Source organism: Pelecanus crispus, chromosome 10 (assembly GCF_030463565.1).
Source record: "Pelecanus crispus isolate bPelCri1 chromosome 10, bPelCri1.pri, whole genome shotgun sequence".
In the NCBI taxonomy this organism is placed as follows: Eukaryota; Metazoa; Chordata; class Aves; order Pelecaniformes; family Pelecanidae; genus Pelecanus; species Pelecanus crispus.
Genome location: NC_134652.1, coordinates 24,383,146 through 24,401,444, shown reverse-complemented (window position 1 = coordinate 24,401,444; position 18,299 = coordinate 24,383,146). Strand labels below are relative to the sequence as shown.

Below are 18,299 nucleotides of genomic sequence, written 5' to 3'. Positions count from 1 at the left end.
AAATTTAGGCTCTTCCTCCCAAAACAGAGGACAGGCAAGAGCCCTCAATAAGCAAGCAGTGAGTGAGGGTACCATTATCAAAGTTAAGCTAAAGATGCTTTTGAGGCAGTGAGAAGAACTCGCTACAGCTGATTTTAGTAACCACAAACCACGGCCTGGACTGTCGCTCTATTTCCATTGTGTCAGGAAAACATGACTTTTCAAGGGTTTGTTTTTCAGGCTCTAGAAGCCATGTGGATAGAAAGTAGGTAGTAGATCTGGGTGCAAACAGAAGGAGGAAGAAAGTGAAATCCTGAACACAGCCAAAGAGCATGGTCAAACTTGACAAACGTCTGTCTCTTCAGGAGACCCTCGAAGCAGAAGTTAAGACCAGTCTCTGTGTGAGAAGTGGTCTATGGCTCTGGGGACTGAAGGACATTGCAGCATAAACAAGAAACAGGTCACAAGAACCTTCCAGGGCAAAACAATCACCACCATGTAAATCACTGGTGCTCAGCCTGTACTGCCAGCTGTGCCAGCCAGCTTACATGGATACCACAGCCCATCAGCATCACCATTTTTGGGCATAAGCTTGCCTCCCTCCCCTCCTTCCTGCCCAAAACCAAGCTTCCCAATGAAGTTTTGCTGTAACCTGTGATCCAAGAGACATGGGAGGAGTAAGTTCGAGAGAGCCAGTTGGGAGACACAAAGTTGTGCAGCCCTAGTGCATACAGCCCAATCTCGAAGGCGCAGAGGTGAAGGTTGCGGTGTGGTCCCTGGTGCCCACCACTGGAGGAAGGGTGGGTGAAGATGGAGGTACTGCTGTTTCCACCTGCTTTGATAAGGACTGTCTTGGCCAGTTCAAAGTAGAAGTGAGCAGCTGCTTCTGAGGGCTGGTTTGGGACATGAGGAGCATGGCTCTCCAACCGCCTCCCTTTATATCTAGAGGAAAAAGACAGAGGAACCTTTCAGACCGCAACAAATACTCCAAGTTCACTAGCTGCAGTGCAGAGTTCCTGTCTTTAGGGTCCAGAGGAAACAAAGCAAATGCTCCCAAGGAAGTGCTTCCTGATGCACACTCGCTAGTTCTCTGACATCAGGCCTAGAGAGGTGCTGATGCCTCCATGCATTGGTATTATTCATTACCTGCCAACTTCCACAGTCTTTGCACGGGCTCCCCCACTAGCTCTCCTACTGCCACTGGAAGAGGAAGATCCCAGCGAATCGCTTGAAGAACTGCTGATGCTGTCACTGTCCTGTCCTCTGCCCCAGGATGTTGTTGCCCATCCCCCACGTAGCGGACGCCGACTGAGTGTTGGAGAACTGTCAGAGGTGGTTTCAGGAGCACTGCTGTCAATACTAGCCATACCTACAACACCAGAATCGACACAGTAATGTCACCAGGGTTGGTAAATGTAATGTGGGTAGGTAAACTCCTACCCACATCACCTACAGTCCCAACTAAGATCAGTGGTGTCAGTGACAGTCAGCCTTACAGTTGCCAGGCATTCAACTTTGCAAATTTAGAGAGATTTAAATTAGTCAGTTTGGCCACAGATATCAGTGTCATTTTGGAATTCTTGGACTAAAAAGCGTAAGAGTCCAAGAACAATTTAACTTTATTTCCCCCTTCACTCCATCCCACCCCCTCATTCCATCTGCCAAGCTTTGTGGCAGAATATAACAACAAGAAGCCAATACACATAGAAAGTCAAGTTCCACAGATTGTACGAGTATGAAGAAAACCCTTCTGGTACACGCTGCACAATTTACACAAAGGTTCATCACATCCTCAGCCTCTAAATTATACCCTTCCCAAGAGAAGTGTAGAGAGGCAGCAGCTCCTCTGAATTTGTTTCTGGACCCAGGAGCATAGTGCTCCGCTCCCCGAGCCCAGCAGTCATTCAGCTCCAGACATCTAATCCATCACCCAGAACTTATCTGTTGTGAGAAAGGTATGGTAACTTGCCACACAGAAGGGGGCAGGAAATCTGTGGAGCAAAACCTATTTCTCCATGCCAAACATCTCAGAGAATCAACTACTACTGCACTACAGGAAAGGCTGAGAAGTGGAATGAAAGAGCAAGGGAATTGCCAAAACCTAGCACAACACTAAATGCTGTATGAACTAGTCAGTTCTTACCTGTGTGTTTCTTCTTCTGCCTGACAGGTGAACCCCAGCATCTCCCATTGTATCCACCTCGGTTTCCAAGGGCCAGACGACTGGGGACCTTTCCCTCTTGTTTCAAGACAGTGGACTCCACAGCTGGCTCACAGGGGGACCTCTGAGAGCTCTCTGCATAAACAGGACAGTGACATGGTAAACATTATGATTTGTTTCTGTATCTCTAAAACCAGGTGTGGCCATTTAAAAGATATAAACATCAAAAGATGCAGGATTTTTAATAAAATGAGTGGTATTTATGACCAGGATTATCTCAATTTTCTTTCAGTATTAAGCATATCATCCAATATCAGGCCAAGAACATTTAATCTTAACAACTCAAGATTTGGAAAATTTGCTGCAACTATGGAAATATTTTAGAATAAAAATGCTCCATCAACTGTGACCTTATTGCAGTCATCCTCAACTAGTATTGATCTCTTTGGGAAGAGTTAAGAGAGCATCTGCTTCCCACCAAATGCTGCTGTATGTGATGTTTGCACCAAAGTGGAGGCACAGCTTGAAGAAAAACACATTTATCTCTAATGCCCTTCAGCAATCTTAGTTTTTTTATCCTGCATGAAGGTACCTGACTCAGTGTGTCACTTTTTGAAATATTGCACCTCTGTGATACAAATCTAAAAGATGGAGTCACAGTAGTTTTATGTTAACTGGTTATACAACTGGCTTAAGATAGGAAAACCTGAAAATCAGCTTGAATTTCTATGCAACAACAGTGTGGACCAAAATGGATCCAGGCAAACAGGTAACAGGGAATGACATTCTAGTAACCACCAAGCAGCCAAATGCTAATATAAATCACTCTGACTACTTCCCAACACAGACAAAAACGTACAGTGACAGTTTTGCACTGATAACAGAAGGGTTTCAGCATAGCCCTTATACAGCACCTCTTACCCTGTGCACTCTTCTCCACGAAGTTCTCAGGACTGCTCTGGACTGCAGTGCTTACAGCAGCTTGCTGAGTGACAGAAGTCCCTGGAAGCTGCTGGATTGCTGCAGTGGACTGGGCAGCGTGTTTGGAAGGAGATTTTTGATTTGCTACTGTAGGCTTGCTGGATGAGTAGAACGAACTCAGAGTCTGTGGTTTGTGAGTTTGACTCTCTCTGTCTAGGAGTTTGTCTAAAATCTTTAACAGCAAAGGGAGGGAGGGAGGGAGGGAGGGGAGGGGGAGGGAGGGAGGGTGGGAGGGAGAGAAGAGGCATTACACTATAAGACATAAAGGGAAAGTACCAAACCAGCTTCCTGGTAGACAATAAATTTCATTTGGTTGGCAAAAAAGAAAATGTTTATTCTCTAGAAACTAGGCATCATTTTCCTGCACTGAAGATCAGCGATGCACAGTTGAGAGCCATGTGGCCTGCCTTACTGAAGAAGATTCATTTGTACTCAGTAATATCCCCATTTTCACTTTAAAAAGTCACTGGCTTTACTTGGAAAGCACCCAAAACTCACAATACAGAAGTAATTCTGGTACATCAAGGACAGAATGGAGGACTCTATACTTAGTTCTGCCAGTCCTTAGAAGTTCAAACCAAAATTCTTTGCTCACCATCCAAAAAATCCTGTCATACCATTACTGAGAAACTGGCAAAGCCTTTTGAGACTTTCAGACGCTAGAGAAACTGTGAGGGACAGAATTTTGCTATCTCTCTCGCATGGGAAATTAAGGCATAGGTGGACTAAACTAGTATATCAAAGAGGCGAAAGATTAAGAAACGAAGGCTTTGCTAGATATACCGTTCTGCAAGCCAACATCCCTGCAGCAAAAGAGAATCAATCCCCAGAACACACACGGGGTGCACACTGAAAACCCCTGGGACAAAGGACTTGTTTTAGCAGGTAAAGAAAAGCATTAAAAGCTGCGAGAACGCATCTCCCCACTGGATCTTAAGAAACCCGTGGAAAGCGTGCCTCTTCCAGGGCAATGCACACTGCACAATCAGATTTTGCATCAGTGGAAGAATTATAAACACTACAACGTAGCTTGTAAATCATCAGTACATGACAAAGTAACTTATGCTCACTGGCAAAACTATCAAATCCATCAAGACCCAAACATGGTTTGCTTTGCATCTCCCTCTCCCCTTTTAAAGGCAAATTCACCTTCTTCAGCTTAGACTGATCATCCTTGTAAGTAATCATCAGGGCTAGTGCCAGATCCCCTTTCTCCCTTCGGGTGCCTTCACACAACAGAGGATGTTCTGCTTCACTGACAGTTGTTTTCATGCCTGCAGGCCAGAAAAGAGGGGATGAAGAGACAAGTGAGCCCATGGGACTACACCACATCCTGAGCACTATCTATACCTCAGACTACTTTATCTCACCTCCCTGTAACAAGCAAAAGAAGATCCCCCCCGCTAGTTTTCTGTTAACTTCAGAAGTAGGTCATGAATAAACAGGAGCTGCTGTCTGTCCCCAGAATACTAAGCTTGCTACAACTGTCAGAACAACCAGATCCAAATATGCCACAGGAAAAGAGTCCAGGCAAGTCCACAACTCCACCTTGAAACAAACTTTTCCAGTTTCTGCAGATGCTACAAGCCAGCACTCCCACACCATAAAGAACTCATCTTCCTCCTTTCAGAGATGAGGCAAGAGAGGACAGGCCTTGTTTAATCCATTCTATTCCTCTTCACATGCTGCTTTAAAACAGGCATACAGTATTGTCAACATAATATATATAATGACTGCTTTGTTGCTGAAGCTGATAAATGATGCAAGAATTCAGTATTATGCTAAGATCCTGAATTATATAATAATCCGTGAGAGCACTTCTGCTAGTCTTTCACTATCATTGTCTAACCTCTTCTGGAATTACTGCCTTTTGTTCTCTGAAACTGTCCATCTCCATTAAAGCCCATGCAATACATCTTCTGCAACAAAACAGCAAGAAAACTAAAATTCATGTTACTACTTTAACATTCAGTTCCTGTCCCATATCCTCCTTCGATTTTTCACAGCTTTACAAAGGCACCTCAACCCTAGCATGCAGAATCCTTCTGCATCTGGTTCTGATAAACCATGCAAACGCTTTCATTTCCACAACAAACTGGAATGAACTACTAACTCTCACCATCCACAATGAGGCAGGATGCAGAACATGGATAAAGAAAGACTTTTCTTGTAAAAGATTCTTACCAAGAGCAGCAACAGCTGCCTCAAAACCAAGCTCTTCGTCTCCAGGCATTTCATTATTCCAATTACGGCTTGGGGGTCTAGAGCCTGTAGGAGAAACCACTGAAAGAAGACAAGAGAATTAGTGCTCAGCTTTCAAAACTAGGACCTCAAGGCAAAAGCCATTTCTGAGAGCTTTCTGAATTTGCAGAGCTTCCTGTGGTCCTGTTCCTAGCCTTGTACCAGTTTCAAGACCACAGCACTGTCTTGGTTTTTTTTTTTCCCCTTTCTCTCGCTAAACTCAGACAGCTCCAAACCAGGCAGGTAAATTGCCAAGTCAGTCTTCTAATCCCAGGTTGTTGTGTTCTTTTTTAAATACTAGATTTATATTAGCTTCCTCTGAATATTACCAGCACAAGATTAGAAAAGTCAGTCATTTATAACTATTTTACAAACACATAGGGAGTGCTGAAATGTGGTAAGTTTCCAGTTGGTTTCAAATGTAAGCAGAAGGAGAGATAATTCCATTGGGGCACAAAGTACCTCTAACACAACATGGAGGCAAAGAGCAAGCAACAGTGTGTGAATAATCAAGATTAGGTTGTCCTTATACAGAAGACAGTTTCTTCACTTTTCACTTGAGGGGAAAACTCCTCAAGACCTAGCATCTCAGAACATGCCCTTCGTGCACTCAAGCCAATACAGACGGTACCTGGAGTGCACAGGACGTCAAATATAAAGCTAGCCAACATCAGCGGCAGGACAGGACGGTAATCACATAATGTCCCTTCTCTCAGTTCTTCAGCTCTTCCTCGAATAGTGTTCATCTCATTAGTGCCCAAAGGAATCTTCTTCAAGAGGGCTACAATCTCAGACTCCTGATATGCCAGCTTCACCTGGTAGTATCCACAAGGAAACAGAAGCAGCTGTCATTAGCACAGGCCCTGTGGGCAGCGGACCATTTTTCCCTATACATATGTTAAGACACAGCAATAGTTTTTATTGGATCATTAAAATATAGCAACTCTTAGCACCTTTTCCACCTTTACCATTCTCTCCACACTGAACACGGATTTTCAAATCCAATACAAGTCTTGCCTCATATTTATACACAAATTTTTTTACTCAAATTATCACTCTTGCGCTGCATACAGGAAAAAACACCTCAGCTTTCATAAGAACATCAGGAGAAGCATTTGACTGGGTAAGTCAGTGGAAAAGGTGATTACTCTTAATTGTAGGGAAAAAGAATGCTATGTTAAGTAGTATACCCATTCAAGACAACAGGGACTGACTAGCAGAAGGCGGCGCATGGAGCAGCAGCACGCACACTACCAGGATGAAGACCATTATGTTTCACTACTCTGTGGCATTCCTGCATTCTTTCCACTCTTAACATGAAAGTGATTGTTTTCTTTAAGGTAGCAAGTGACTGCCAATCTCACAATCTTCTAATCAGACTGTAAGAAGTACAGATAATCAGTGTTATAAGTGTAGCTGGTGGATACCTAGCAACAACACATACCTCCGGGGACTGCATAACCCTGCAGTGAAAAGCAAGGTGGCTGCAAATCACACGGACAAGGTCTTAACTGGACACTTCTTTTTTCTAAACAGGAAGCCTAACAGTAATCAAGCAGCATCCAAAATAATATGCCTGCACAGTGCACATGTCCACTTACCCGCGAATGAGAAATCAGCAAGAGCAACAATTTTTAAACATGTAACAATTGCACCAATTCACCCTAAGGAATAAGTTTCAAACCATTTCATTGATGCGAATGTGGACAATTCCATTTACAAATGGCTTTACTTTCCCCTGATTAGCCAAGCAAACCGGAAGCATATTTAAGATAAGTAGTAAGCTGTTCTAATCAAAATAATATATTTATAAGAGATTTTGTACTCATTTAAGTATTTTCGAGCCTGGAACTTCATGTGAAATCAAAGGCCTGTTGGTACACGAGGTCTGATCTTCCTATCAATGAAGGTAATACCAGATGAAGTAATACTTCTAACCATTTTTCTGGCAGCTCAATGTGTGCTAATGGGATGTGCACACAATCCATTTAGTCCCACTGCAACCAATTGTAAGGAAACATATAAAAGCATAACCAAACTTCAGGAGTTGAAATGGGAACCACATGAGCAAAAGCATTCAAGCAGCACAATGTTGCTTATGGATACTGCCTTTTTGAGATGTTTCATACCTCCAGAGCCTTTGTAGAGGCAGGTGGTCTCTGCAGCTCCAGAGCAAACATTCCTATTCGGAAGGCCAGGTTGTGGTACTCTAGCCGCTCACTCAACACAGTCAGCAGGAAAGCAGCTTTAGACAAGGTGTTGGTTGCCATCCAAGTCTGCTTGCTGGTTGATACCTTGTTCTTTTTGCCCTGTTTGAGGAGGAATTTATCACAGGACACTTTCCTAAACATCCTAAATGATTCTATGCTTGTCCTCCTACCTTTTAGAGCAATCAGCAGACAAGAGAGAGAAGAAAACAGATTTAGATTTTATTCCCTTTGCTGAGGAATCGCAAATCCCAGTGGTTACTGATGAACATGATTCCTTCCCCTATCTCACCCCAGCACAACACAGTGGAAGAGCTGGCCTGTTGATAAGACATATGTCCACTATTGGACTGATGCTGTGCAGGCAGATGTTGCATGCCTGTCCCTTCCAAGAGAGCCCTTCCATACAACAAACACTGCTTAGTGCCACTACAAGTGATTTTCCAGAAGTTTCTGCTTATTTCTTTCCTCTCCAACCCTCTATCCTGAAACAACAAAACTTCTAACATTTCCAGTGATGCACATTATGAAATAGGAGACTGAGGTTTTGGAAAGAACCACAAGAAACAGGCAGGTCACCTGCACAGAGCTGCACAAAAATCAAGACTTCTTAGGGCTGCTGTATAATCTTGTAGCACACAGTAGCAGGCATCTCTTAAACAAAACATCCTTCGAAGCTGGTGTTAAATAGGGTGTTTTGTTCAATGAGATTTAAAATAGATTCCTAAAGGAGCTGCAGCTTTTAACAGACAAACCAAGCTTCTCTCTGAAGCATAAGGAAAAGTGAAGAAGCTTTTAACTAAACTTGAGTTTCTGAACACTCCAAGTCCTCCTGAATGGCCTCTTATTTTCTTTCTCCCTTTTATTCACCCGCACACACACAGTGAACAGGCACATTAATGGCATCCAGAGAAGTTCAACCCAGAGGAAGCATCAGTGAGCCCTGAATGACAGCCAATGAGAAATGCCCGAGAATGCTGTTGTATCCATCCCACATATTCCTTCTAACTTACCCTCTACCCCCAAAACTAGACAAGCGCTCTCTCTACCTTAGTTGGTGGCTGCTCCACTTTGAGATCTGGAGGGTTGGCCAGTAGGTCCCTGGCGAGCTCTACGGTTAAGCGGCAAGCTTCATTACTGTATCCATGTGCATACAGGGCCTCTGCACAGGCAAACAGGATCTGCAAGAAAGAACAGATGGTCATATTCAAACCACACTCCCCCAGGCTGGAGCTAGCCTGCTCAAAGACTCTGCAAACACAATTCACAATTAACTTCTGCAGCAGGTGTTCTCAGAGTCCTCCTTGCCTGGACCTTCACCATCATTCCTCTAAGCGTTCCACTAAAAAGCCTTTTCTTCCACGAATAAGTCCCATCCTCCCTCCAAGTGCTATAAGAGATCAGAGAATAACTCAAAAAAAAAAAAAACCCCAAACTGACTGACTGTAACTAATTCCATGCATCTCCATTTCAGCTGCTTGCTCATACAGGTGCAAGCTCTAAACTTATTTTGAGGTTATTAGACAAATCTGACACAGTCTATTTAGATTGCCTCTGGCTTTCCAGAGGTTTTCTGCTTGCATGGTTGGATTTAAATTTTCCCTGCTGGGCATGTCTCAGTCTTACTTATTTTTCATCTCAGCTCAATTTTGCCGTTTCCAAGAGTGAGACTAGGAAAAAAGCACACACTGTTTTGCCTGCATTTGTAAATCTTGGAGTGAGATGGGACCAGATAAAACGGGGACACACTTGAAGTTAGCACAGAAATAGGGAGTCAAGTTTGTGGGAAACAGACATGTGTGATACCACTGCATTAAGACCGTAGATACCATATGATACAATGGGTTATGACAACATTATAGTTAAGCACTTGATTTAACAACATACTATATGAAGTATGACAGCTCGGAGGATTGCAAGACCATGATGTATACAATACATAAAACTGCAAAACAGTGTTCTGAACTAGATTCAACTCACCTCCATCCGGTTCTCCTGCTCCAGAGGCTTTATACCAGCAAATATATCCTGCTCCTCTTCATTTCCCCCTTCAGCTTTCTCATCATCTTCCTTGGCTACCTCTTGTGGATTCAGATAGTATACCTGGTAATCATCTTCCTCTTCTCCATCATCCCCTCCCCCTGCTGCACCATTCTCTCCCACTTCTTCCGGCTTCAGGCTCACACCACCACTGTTCTCATCTGCGGAAGGCAGGTCGTCATCACCACTACCCATTTCTCCAACAGGATCCTTGGGCGATTTCTTGGCCATGGAACTGCTCCTGACACTGGGCTCAGGTCCCTCAGAGAAGTACACCCCACCATCCTCCTCAAAGGTGTCCCTGTAGCTCCTGCTCAGTGGGCTTTCTGTAAAACTAAACGTGTTGCTGGCTTCTGCCCCCAGAGCCAAGCTGCTGTCATCCAGGCTCATCTCTGCCAAGTCCGGCTCCAGAGAGCTGTCTTCACTGCTCATGCGGCGTTTCCCACTATGTTTACTGGTCAAGCCTTTGCTCACTGGCAACTTCGCTTTGCCCACTGCAGTCTTATACACAGCTTTATCACCTTCTGCTGAAAGTCGTCTCAGAACCCTCTGCGGCGTTTCAGAGACAACTTTCCGCTTTCCAGTAAGTTCCTTCGGACGAACTGCTGGCTCCTGGGGAGAGGGACGCAGCCTGTCCCCAGGTTGCAGACATGGTCCCCCAGGCTCCTGTCCATGGGTTCTACCAGCCTCACAGGCAGTTTCTGCACACTGCAACCGGCAGCTCCTCTGCTGGATGGCCTTTACCCAACAGAATGAGTTCTTCTTGTCAGTGCTGCTATATGTGATCCCTGGAATGGGATAAGCTTCCTCCCAGTTGAAGTAACAGGCTTCCACAGCTGGCTTGAAACCCTGGAAGAGCTTCTCCAGTGACTTCTTGTGCTGACCCCTCTTAACATTATCTATGACTTTCAGCTGCCACTGCCTGAGCTGTGAGCAAAGGTCCCTGCGCCTAAGAGAAGAAGTAAGAGGACAGGTTAGAAAGCAGACACAAAATGCACCTGTGACAAACTACCTCTTAACCCACAGAACACCTCCTACTTTTGGTCAGAAGAATCTTCTGCCAAAGTAAGTATAGACAGCACTACTAAGACGACAGGCTGAAAAATGGAAACAGGTATATTAACAACCAAGTCCTAGACAGGTCCATGATATAGAAACAAAATGTGAACAGTACGAACATGAAAGCATGAAACAAACTGGGAGGTTTAAAATGAAATACTGCCTGTCCTGTTTGCTTATCTACCCCAGATAAGGTATTAGCAGCGTGAGCCTCAGCAGTCTGAGACCAGAGAGTGCCATGGGGAACTGCTCTTGGAATCATTCATAAAACAGTTTGCAGCAGCTGGAAACGGCCCTGTGAACAACGCCAGTCAAGACGTTCACAAGTACAATCTAAGCAGCCTACCCAGGGAAGGATAATGCCAGACAGGACCACCTAATCTACCTCCCAGGCACTTACTTCTTTACCCTGATACACTTATCTAGAGCCCAACAATTTAATTTAGGATACGGCAGGCTGTCCTTGGGAGAATAAACTGTTGCAAGCCATAGGCACACAACAAGCAAGACAAAAATAACTGATGTTCAAATAACTCTCAGGAAGAAGCAAGCTGGTAGGGTTATATAGACTTAAATTACATAGCAGTTAATCCCATGCCCCATATTACCATGAGAAGAACAAAGTATTTCTGCATTTCCCAGCTCCAAATCTAATGTAGGGCCTAAGCATATGAGCAAGATAGTCTAAATGGATTACACACTCGGGTGATCTAATTCAAGAAGAGGAAAAGACATTTCCAGAAATTGCACCAAGTGTCTCAATCAACTGCCATCTTGTTTCTGCCACAGATTTCAGAGATCTGAGATACAAGCCCAACACTTCAATCCTCTCAGATTTCCTATCAAAAGCAAAAGAACAAAAAAATAAAATCAAAACAAGGTGACTCACTTTAGGTGCAAAAGGTATTAGGACAAAAGGGTCTAAACAAAATGGACTGCTTCTATTTGTCCATTAAAGAAATTAATTAACAAGGGAGCAGACTGGTAGAGCTTAATCAAGGAGAGGATTTTCAGAAGGAAAAAGAAGGGGGAACTACTCAGGAAAGGTAACATAAGGATGAGAGCCTGCAATGAATTAGGAATGAGGTAGCAAGTCATCTTATGATTCACTGGAAAGAATAGCAAGGGGTAGAAGAGGGTTCTTCTTGGTGACTATTCAAATGCCAAGAGAATAAGTAATCAAGCAGGAGCATTTAAATTATGCATGAGCTCAAGTAGGAGACCTGAGCAAATTTGAACTGCGCCAAATAACTCAAATGTGAATACACATAGCACAACTTCATACTTTATTAAAAGCCAAAACGTTTTATGGTTTTTCTATGTGATGTGATTGATGTTTGCATTTATTTTAAGCCTCACTCCCAGTTTCCTACAGTTTTTGATTTGTCTTCATCTCCTATGTTTAGTTACTTCATATTGTAAACTGTACAAGACAGGAACTGCATCCATTTTAGTGTCCCTGATGTACCTTACATATATAGGGCATTTTACTAATGTTACACAACAATTCACAGAAAGCAAATCCTGTTAATGTGTAACTGTATTGAAAATACCATCCTGTTTTCATTTGTTCTGAAAAACTTTTTCTGAGCACTTACAGCACATTAAACTAATTCAGTACATTTTACACAACACACTTTGTACACTAGATGTACAAAACAAATTATTACAATGTCAACCACAGTATCTCAACATGAGCATTCACTACCTCCACTGCTATTCAACTAGTGCTAAATAAAGATGACAGTGATTTACAAAGGCACAATATGCTTTAGAAACCTGCAGAAGCCTCACAATTTTTCCTCAGACAATTGAAAACACTGACTGAAAAATCATACACCAGTGACACTGTTTACCAATACACTGCAGAGAATAAACTCCCTAAAAGCACAGAAAGCAAGAAATGGTTCATCTTGAAATAGACAACAGTGAATGATTGGGCTAAACAGAAATCCATTGAACTGCTGAATAGTTATATTTAGAAAGCATTAAAATGTATTGGTAGCCAGTGTTATCATTCAACGAAATGTTCTCCACTGGGACACTGAAATGCAGAATTACACACATATGTAAAAGAATTCTCAGAAAACAAATTATTCACACTACATGATGTTGCTAAAAGTAATAGCAATAGCAATTAAAGTTTTAAGTAATTATAGTGCTCTTGAACTTTACACAGCAAATAGTCTAGACGGACTATTGTTTGAACAGGTAATGAGGTAATGATACAAACACAAGACATCTAGAGGAAGAAACTCTTGAGTGTGCTTGAATATCACAGAAATAAATGAGAGACTGGATCTGATTCTGGTGCTCACCTCTGTGGACTAATAGTCGGGTCAAGGACAGCCAGCCTCCAAAGAACCACCATCTCATCACACATACTTGCACAGGCATGAGCAGCTACTTCTGACTGGCCATTGCTGCGTCCTGTGTGCCCACTAGCACTGCTGTGTGATGCAGATGTTCGCACACTGTACCACCACCCGGTTATCTGCAGAAGAAAACGTTCAGTGGAGCTGTGTTGTGGCAAACATCTCATCCCCTGCTCTCACCTAACCTCATAACCACAAGGAAACAGGATCTGTAGCTAGTACCATGTTTTCATTTGACTCCAAAATAACTACGAGCATTAAAGCAGTATTGGTTTGTGAGAACTAATGGCCTCTCAAAATTTCTCTGGTTAGAAGGCACATGCCCACAGAACAAAACACTCACAGGAGGTTCTCTTACTAGAGGCCTTCACACTTGGAGGGAAAAAGTGAACAAATGTGATAAATAAAAGCATTTCCTTTCCCCTGCTCAAAGTTGAGGTATGTGATACAGCAATAAGGAAACCTACACTGCAATTTATATTACAGAATGAGATCAGTGTCCTGAACTATCAAAGGAAACCTTTTCCCTAATATTATTTTAAAAAACAAAAACAAAAACTTAAAAAAAATTATTACTTAAACCCATCAAAAGATATCTTCTACAAAAATAACAAAAGAATCTGAGATTCTGCCACCCAACATATATCTTTAGTTTTTATCAAAATGACAGCTCATATGTGATGTACTTTGTTTCGGAAAAAAACATAAAAATAAATCCCCTTGACTGGGCAGAAATCAAATCAAATGTGCTGAACAAGGTTTCAGACTCCATATATTCATGTTAAAAGGACTGAAGTATTTTTGGGATATAGTGTTACTGGGACATCACTAAATCATCACAAGAGCAAACTGTACCATTATTTTAGTGTGGAAAAGCACATGCCCATAATGCATAAAGACTGTTAAAAAAACTTTATTCAGCCATGGATTGTACAGGCACATGGCACCAGTCACTGGCTCAACCTGGTTCACCAGAATTTTCCCCCCCACAGCAAAGAGATTCAAATACCTGCTCATAGTTGAGACACTGGTCAGTCAGAATCTCCAGCAAAGGAGCTGCATTGCTATCCCGCCTCTTGAACATCTCCCGCACAATGGAAAGCAGGTTCCAGATTCCTTCAGGCTCTCTTCCTCGCAGGGGACGCAGGAGACAGGCCCACTCAGCAGCAGCTGGTGGCTCCGTGGAAGAGAGATACATTGAATTCACGTCACTGTAGATAAAACAGAAGAGCAGGGATGAGAAAAATTTAAATCAAGCACAGCTGCACAAAATCCTAAGTATATTCTACATCCAGAAGTATATTTGCACCTTAATGGGACAGACATGCATAACCTAAAAGACAGGATACATAACGAGACTGAGAACACCACACAAGCAAGGTATTGTGCAAATACAGTGTGCTCTAATGAAATAACATTGGACAAGCTATGCAAAAATACAGTCCAGTAGAGTGACCATGAAACTAAGCATCCTTCAGTCCATGGCATCACATAAGGTTACAGGCTACACAGTGAATGAGCTTACAGATTACATGAATATCACATCTTCCCTTCAATGGGAAACAGTTTACCTGAAAACAACAGGAGAGGGTCCACAGAATTTATGAAGGGTTTTCTTTATGTTGTCACTCAGAGTAGATTCATCTAAGTACCAGGTGCTTTGATCTGATGCAGAGGGTCCAGCAGTGGGATCTTGACAAAAGAGTAACATATACACAGGCTGCAGGCTTTCAAGATATTTTCCTCTGTGTGCCCAATCACAGCGATCATAGGGAACACACAGGCAGTGTTACTCAGTTTATTTCACCCGTTGCACAATTCGCTATTCCGAACTATCTCAAAATGTGATCATAACATTACATTAACCCCTGACAACACTAAATTGGGATACATGGCTGGCATGCCGAATGGTAGCACTACAACCAGTGGGACCAGGAGAAATTCAAGGACTGTGCCAATAGAAACCTCATGAAGTTCAGTGAGGAAAAATGTAAACTTCTGTACCTGGGACAGAAAACCCCATGCATCAGTATAGATTGAAAACTAAATGGCTGAGTAGCTGATAGGGTTTGGGGATTATGGTAGATGCCAAGCTGAACACAAACCAATGGCAAACTTTCACTGAAAACACAAAACAAAAACAAAAAGAACAACCAACCAAACAAAAAAAAAAAACCAACCTGCAAACTGGGCTATATTAAGAAAAGCACAGCTAGCAGATTTAAGGAACTTATTTTATCCCCCTCTACTTGGCACTGGTAAAGTTACACCTGGAACATTGTATCCAGTTTTGGGTCCCCCAGACCAGGAACAATACTGAGAAACCAGAGAGGATAGCGTGAAGGGGTATCAAGATAGTTGGGGGCATACAGCACATGACCTATGAATGATGTGAGATTGAGGAAGATGGGCTAATTTCATCTAAAAAGGAGAAGGCGAGGGACGATCATTAACAGCCTACAACTACTTGGAATTACAACCACAATGCAGACAAACTCTTCTTGGTAGTAGATGATGATAAAAAAGGGCATTCATATTAGACATTAGGAAAAAATTCTTGACCAAAAGGCTAATGCCGCACTAAAATAGGAATACTCTGCAACATCTCTGGTAACCAGGACTTGGCTAAGCTAGCCCAAACCAGAGATAACCCAATCTAGTGTTGCAAATGGTCCTCTTTCAAATAGAAGGTTGGAGAGGTCCCCTCCAATCAACATTTCCTTCCAGGAATTAATACCGACTTAAAAAGAAAAATCTTTTGTTAGGAAAGATGCCTAAATCCCTAAATCCCTAAGAAGGGAGCCTTGCCTGATGCTCCCTTCCTCTGCATACACTCTGAGGCATCCATTACACCAGCAAGTGCCTGTTGCTGTGCCATATATACATGCAAGTGCCTGTATTTAACCCTTTTCCTTGACCTCCACCTGCAATCCCAGCTACGTGGTAACAGACCAGTCCAGAAACTCAATGCAATGGAAATATATCCCCTTCCTATCTGTGACACAGATTACTGAAATAAGATACATCAAGGTTACCTGGGGCTCCACACACTGTGTTGATGGCAGTAGACTGAGAGGATAGCAGCTCATCCAGCAAGCGCTGAGCAGTTGGAAGAATCTGAAAACATGACGCAAACTTTCAATATACACAGTATTTCTTATCCTGATATATCCAGCCGAAGATCTGCCTGCATTTTCATGATTGAAGCACTCTCATAATTTCAGAAGTATCAAATACACACAGTCATATTTTCAGAAAGGACTATAGAGGGTGCTAAAGATTATGCAATAGCAAACCAGCTGTTACACTTTCTCCTCTCCTTTCTCAAACCAAACCTATATCCAAGGCTTACCTCCTATATTCACACCCTAAGAAGTAAACAAAAGCATCACAGGTTATTAGCTCCCTCTCATTTCTTGAGGAGCAGGAGCCCACAGAGAGTGATACTGCAGCTAATTTTGAGAGATAACAGAAGTGACTGCAGTCAAGGTCACCATTTTCCTGCACTTTGAATGTTCTTTATTTCTTGTTCCTAAATCATTTCTCTAAAACGCAAGCTAATGGGAACAGAGGCACAAGCTATAAATTACATCTACACAAAACTTTTTGGGAAGACTTTAGCGTATTTACCATCCTGTTAGCAAAGAGACCATATATATATTAACTCAGACTCAACAGTAAAATAATGCAATTTCAGCACTAAACTAATGCAATCATAGCTTCTGGACAGTTCAGAGGATACGCAGAGAAGGCTCACACCTGACTGCAAAATCCTAAGTAGATACACCCTTAATGTGCTCTTTTTCAAAGAAAAATGCATAGTAGAAAGTGTTTTTTCCCAAACTAAGTCTGGGCTGAAACCACAGGTCCATTTAGCTATTAGCATGCATGTTTACAACAAGTTAGGCATGTAGTTAAGATTTAAATGACTTGCACCAAAACATCCGATATTCCCCCACCTCTCTCCGCAAAACAGCTGAAGTTAAAGATCATACCTACTGTAAAGCAAGGCACATTCAGTACACCTGTATTTGCAAATAATACAGACCCATCTCAAACGGAAGAAAAACAATGCTTCCAAAGGATATTTTGCATTTGAGTCACCTGAAGAAACAAACTCAGCATTACACTACTCTTACCTTTTTCCACTGCTACATATTTTAAGTCACTGTGAAGCAGAAAAGTCACAGGTCTAGGCAATGTCACACCTTAAGGTTGAAGTATCAGGGACTTGCAGTGACTCTCCCTCAGACATTTTGGCCAAGACATGTATATTTAATTGGAATAGGAGTACTGGCTTCATGAAGGGAAATAGCTTTTGGGAGAAGAACTGGGTAATAAATTCCAGCTGCTCAGAATCAGTGACATTTTCATAGATACAGCAAACACTTTTTTACAGAGATTTTGCAAAACATCTTGTCTAGCTGCATTCCTACAGACCACCTTCCATTTACACTTGAAAGTAATTCAGCATTATATTACTGCACCATAATGTAATTCACAAGCTGAAAATAAGGATAAAATAGAATCATGCCTACTCTAATTCTACAGCATGTAGTCAAAATACAGGGCCCCAAGGTATAAGAGTATGTATCTCCACTCAGAAATCTTGAAGACTGGGAATGAGACTGTTGGAAAAGTTCGGGGTGTTCCTTCCCTTTTTCAAGGAAATTACATAACACAGGTTAAGATACATCTGCCAATAAACCCCAAACTTTTCTGTTGGGCAATATCCACCAGATTATCTGGCAAGATAGTAATAATTAAATAATCCAGATGTTCCTGGGTGCACAGCTGGTACACATGACTTAAGGAGAAATAAACCCTGCAAAAAGGAGCAGAGACAGACTATTTGAAAGCAAACAACTCGCATGCCATTCAGGAAACAACTACCACCACTGCTAGCCTTTCAAAACCCTTCTTTATTAAGCACCAGACTATGTGACATAAAGCTCCCAGTCCTTAAGGAGAGAAGAAAAGCTTTGTCTGTTATGTAATGCAGCAAGAAGCACATACTATTGGTGCAACAAAAAAGCAGTATTTTTATATCACTTTCATGTTATATGATTCCTCCATTTCCTCTCATAAGAGGATTAGTATTTCTGTAGGGAATTTAGAGGACATTTTAGCAATAGAATATCTTAGCGTCCCAAGCACAGCACCATAATATGAATTTTAGGCACATGCTGAGAGTAACCAAACTCCTACTTAAAAGATTATGCCCGCACTACTGAAACGTGACAGATACCCACGCAG

The 18,299-nt window shown here is 42.3% G+C and overlaps 1 protein-coding gene across 4 annotated transcripts in view; it reads right to left on the bottom strand.

Annotated features, from left to right (window-relative positions):
• The window catches only part of ZSWIM8 (zinc finger SWIM-type containing 8), a 65,941-nt gene that overhangs the window by 11,649 nt on the left and 35,993 nt on the right, over positions 1 to 18,299 (bottom strand). For all 4 annotated transcript variants that reach the window (XM_075717366.1, XM_075717367.1, XM_075717368.1 and 1 more), the window contains exons 6-19: positions 16,079 to 16,160; positions 14,615 to 14,735; positions 14,053 to 14,254; positions 12,987 to 13,162; positions 9,550 to 10,558; positions 8,619 to 8,750; positions 7,492 to 7,671; positions 5,994 to 6,177; positions 5,306 to 5,404; positions 4,271 to 4,395; positions 3,062 to 3,293; positions 2,123 to 2,275; positions 1,126 to 1,348; positions 632 to 921 (exon numbers count right to left, since the gene is read on the bottom strand). In XM_075717366.1, coding sequence (XP_075573481.1) covers positions 632 to 921; positions 1,126 to 1,348; positions 2,123 to 2,275; positions 3,062 to 3,293; positions 4,271 to 4,395; positions 5,306 to 5,404; positions 5,994 to 6,177; positions 7,492 to 7,671; positions 8,619 to 8,750; positions 9,550 to 10,558; positions 12,987 to 13,162; positions 14,053 to 14,254; positions 14,615 to 14,735; positions 16,079 to 16,160 — 3,208 coding nt within the window. The remainder of the gene's footprint in view (positions 1 to 631; positions 922 to 1,125; positions 1,349 to 2,122; positions 2,276 to 3,061; positions 3,294 to 4,270; positions 4,396 to 5,305; positions 5,405 to 5,993; positions 6,178 to 7,491; positions 7,672 to 8,618; positions 8,751 to 9,549; positions 10,559 to 12,986; positions 13,163 to 14,052; positions 14,255 to 14,614; positions 14,736 to 16,078; positions 16,161 to 18,299) is intronic.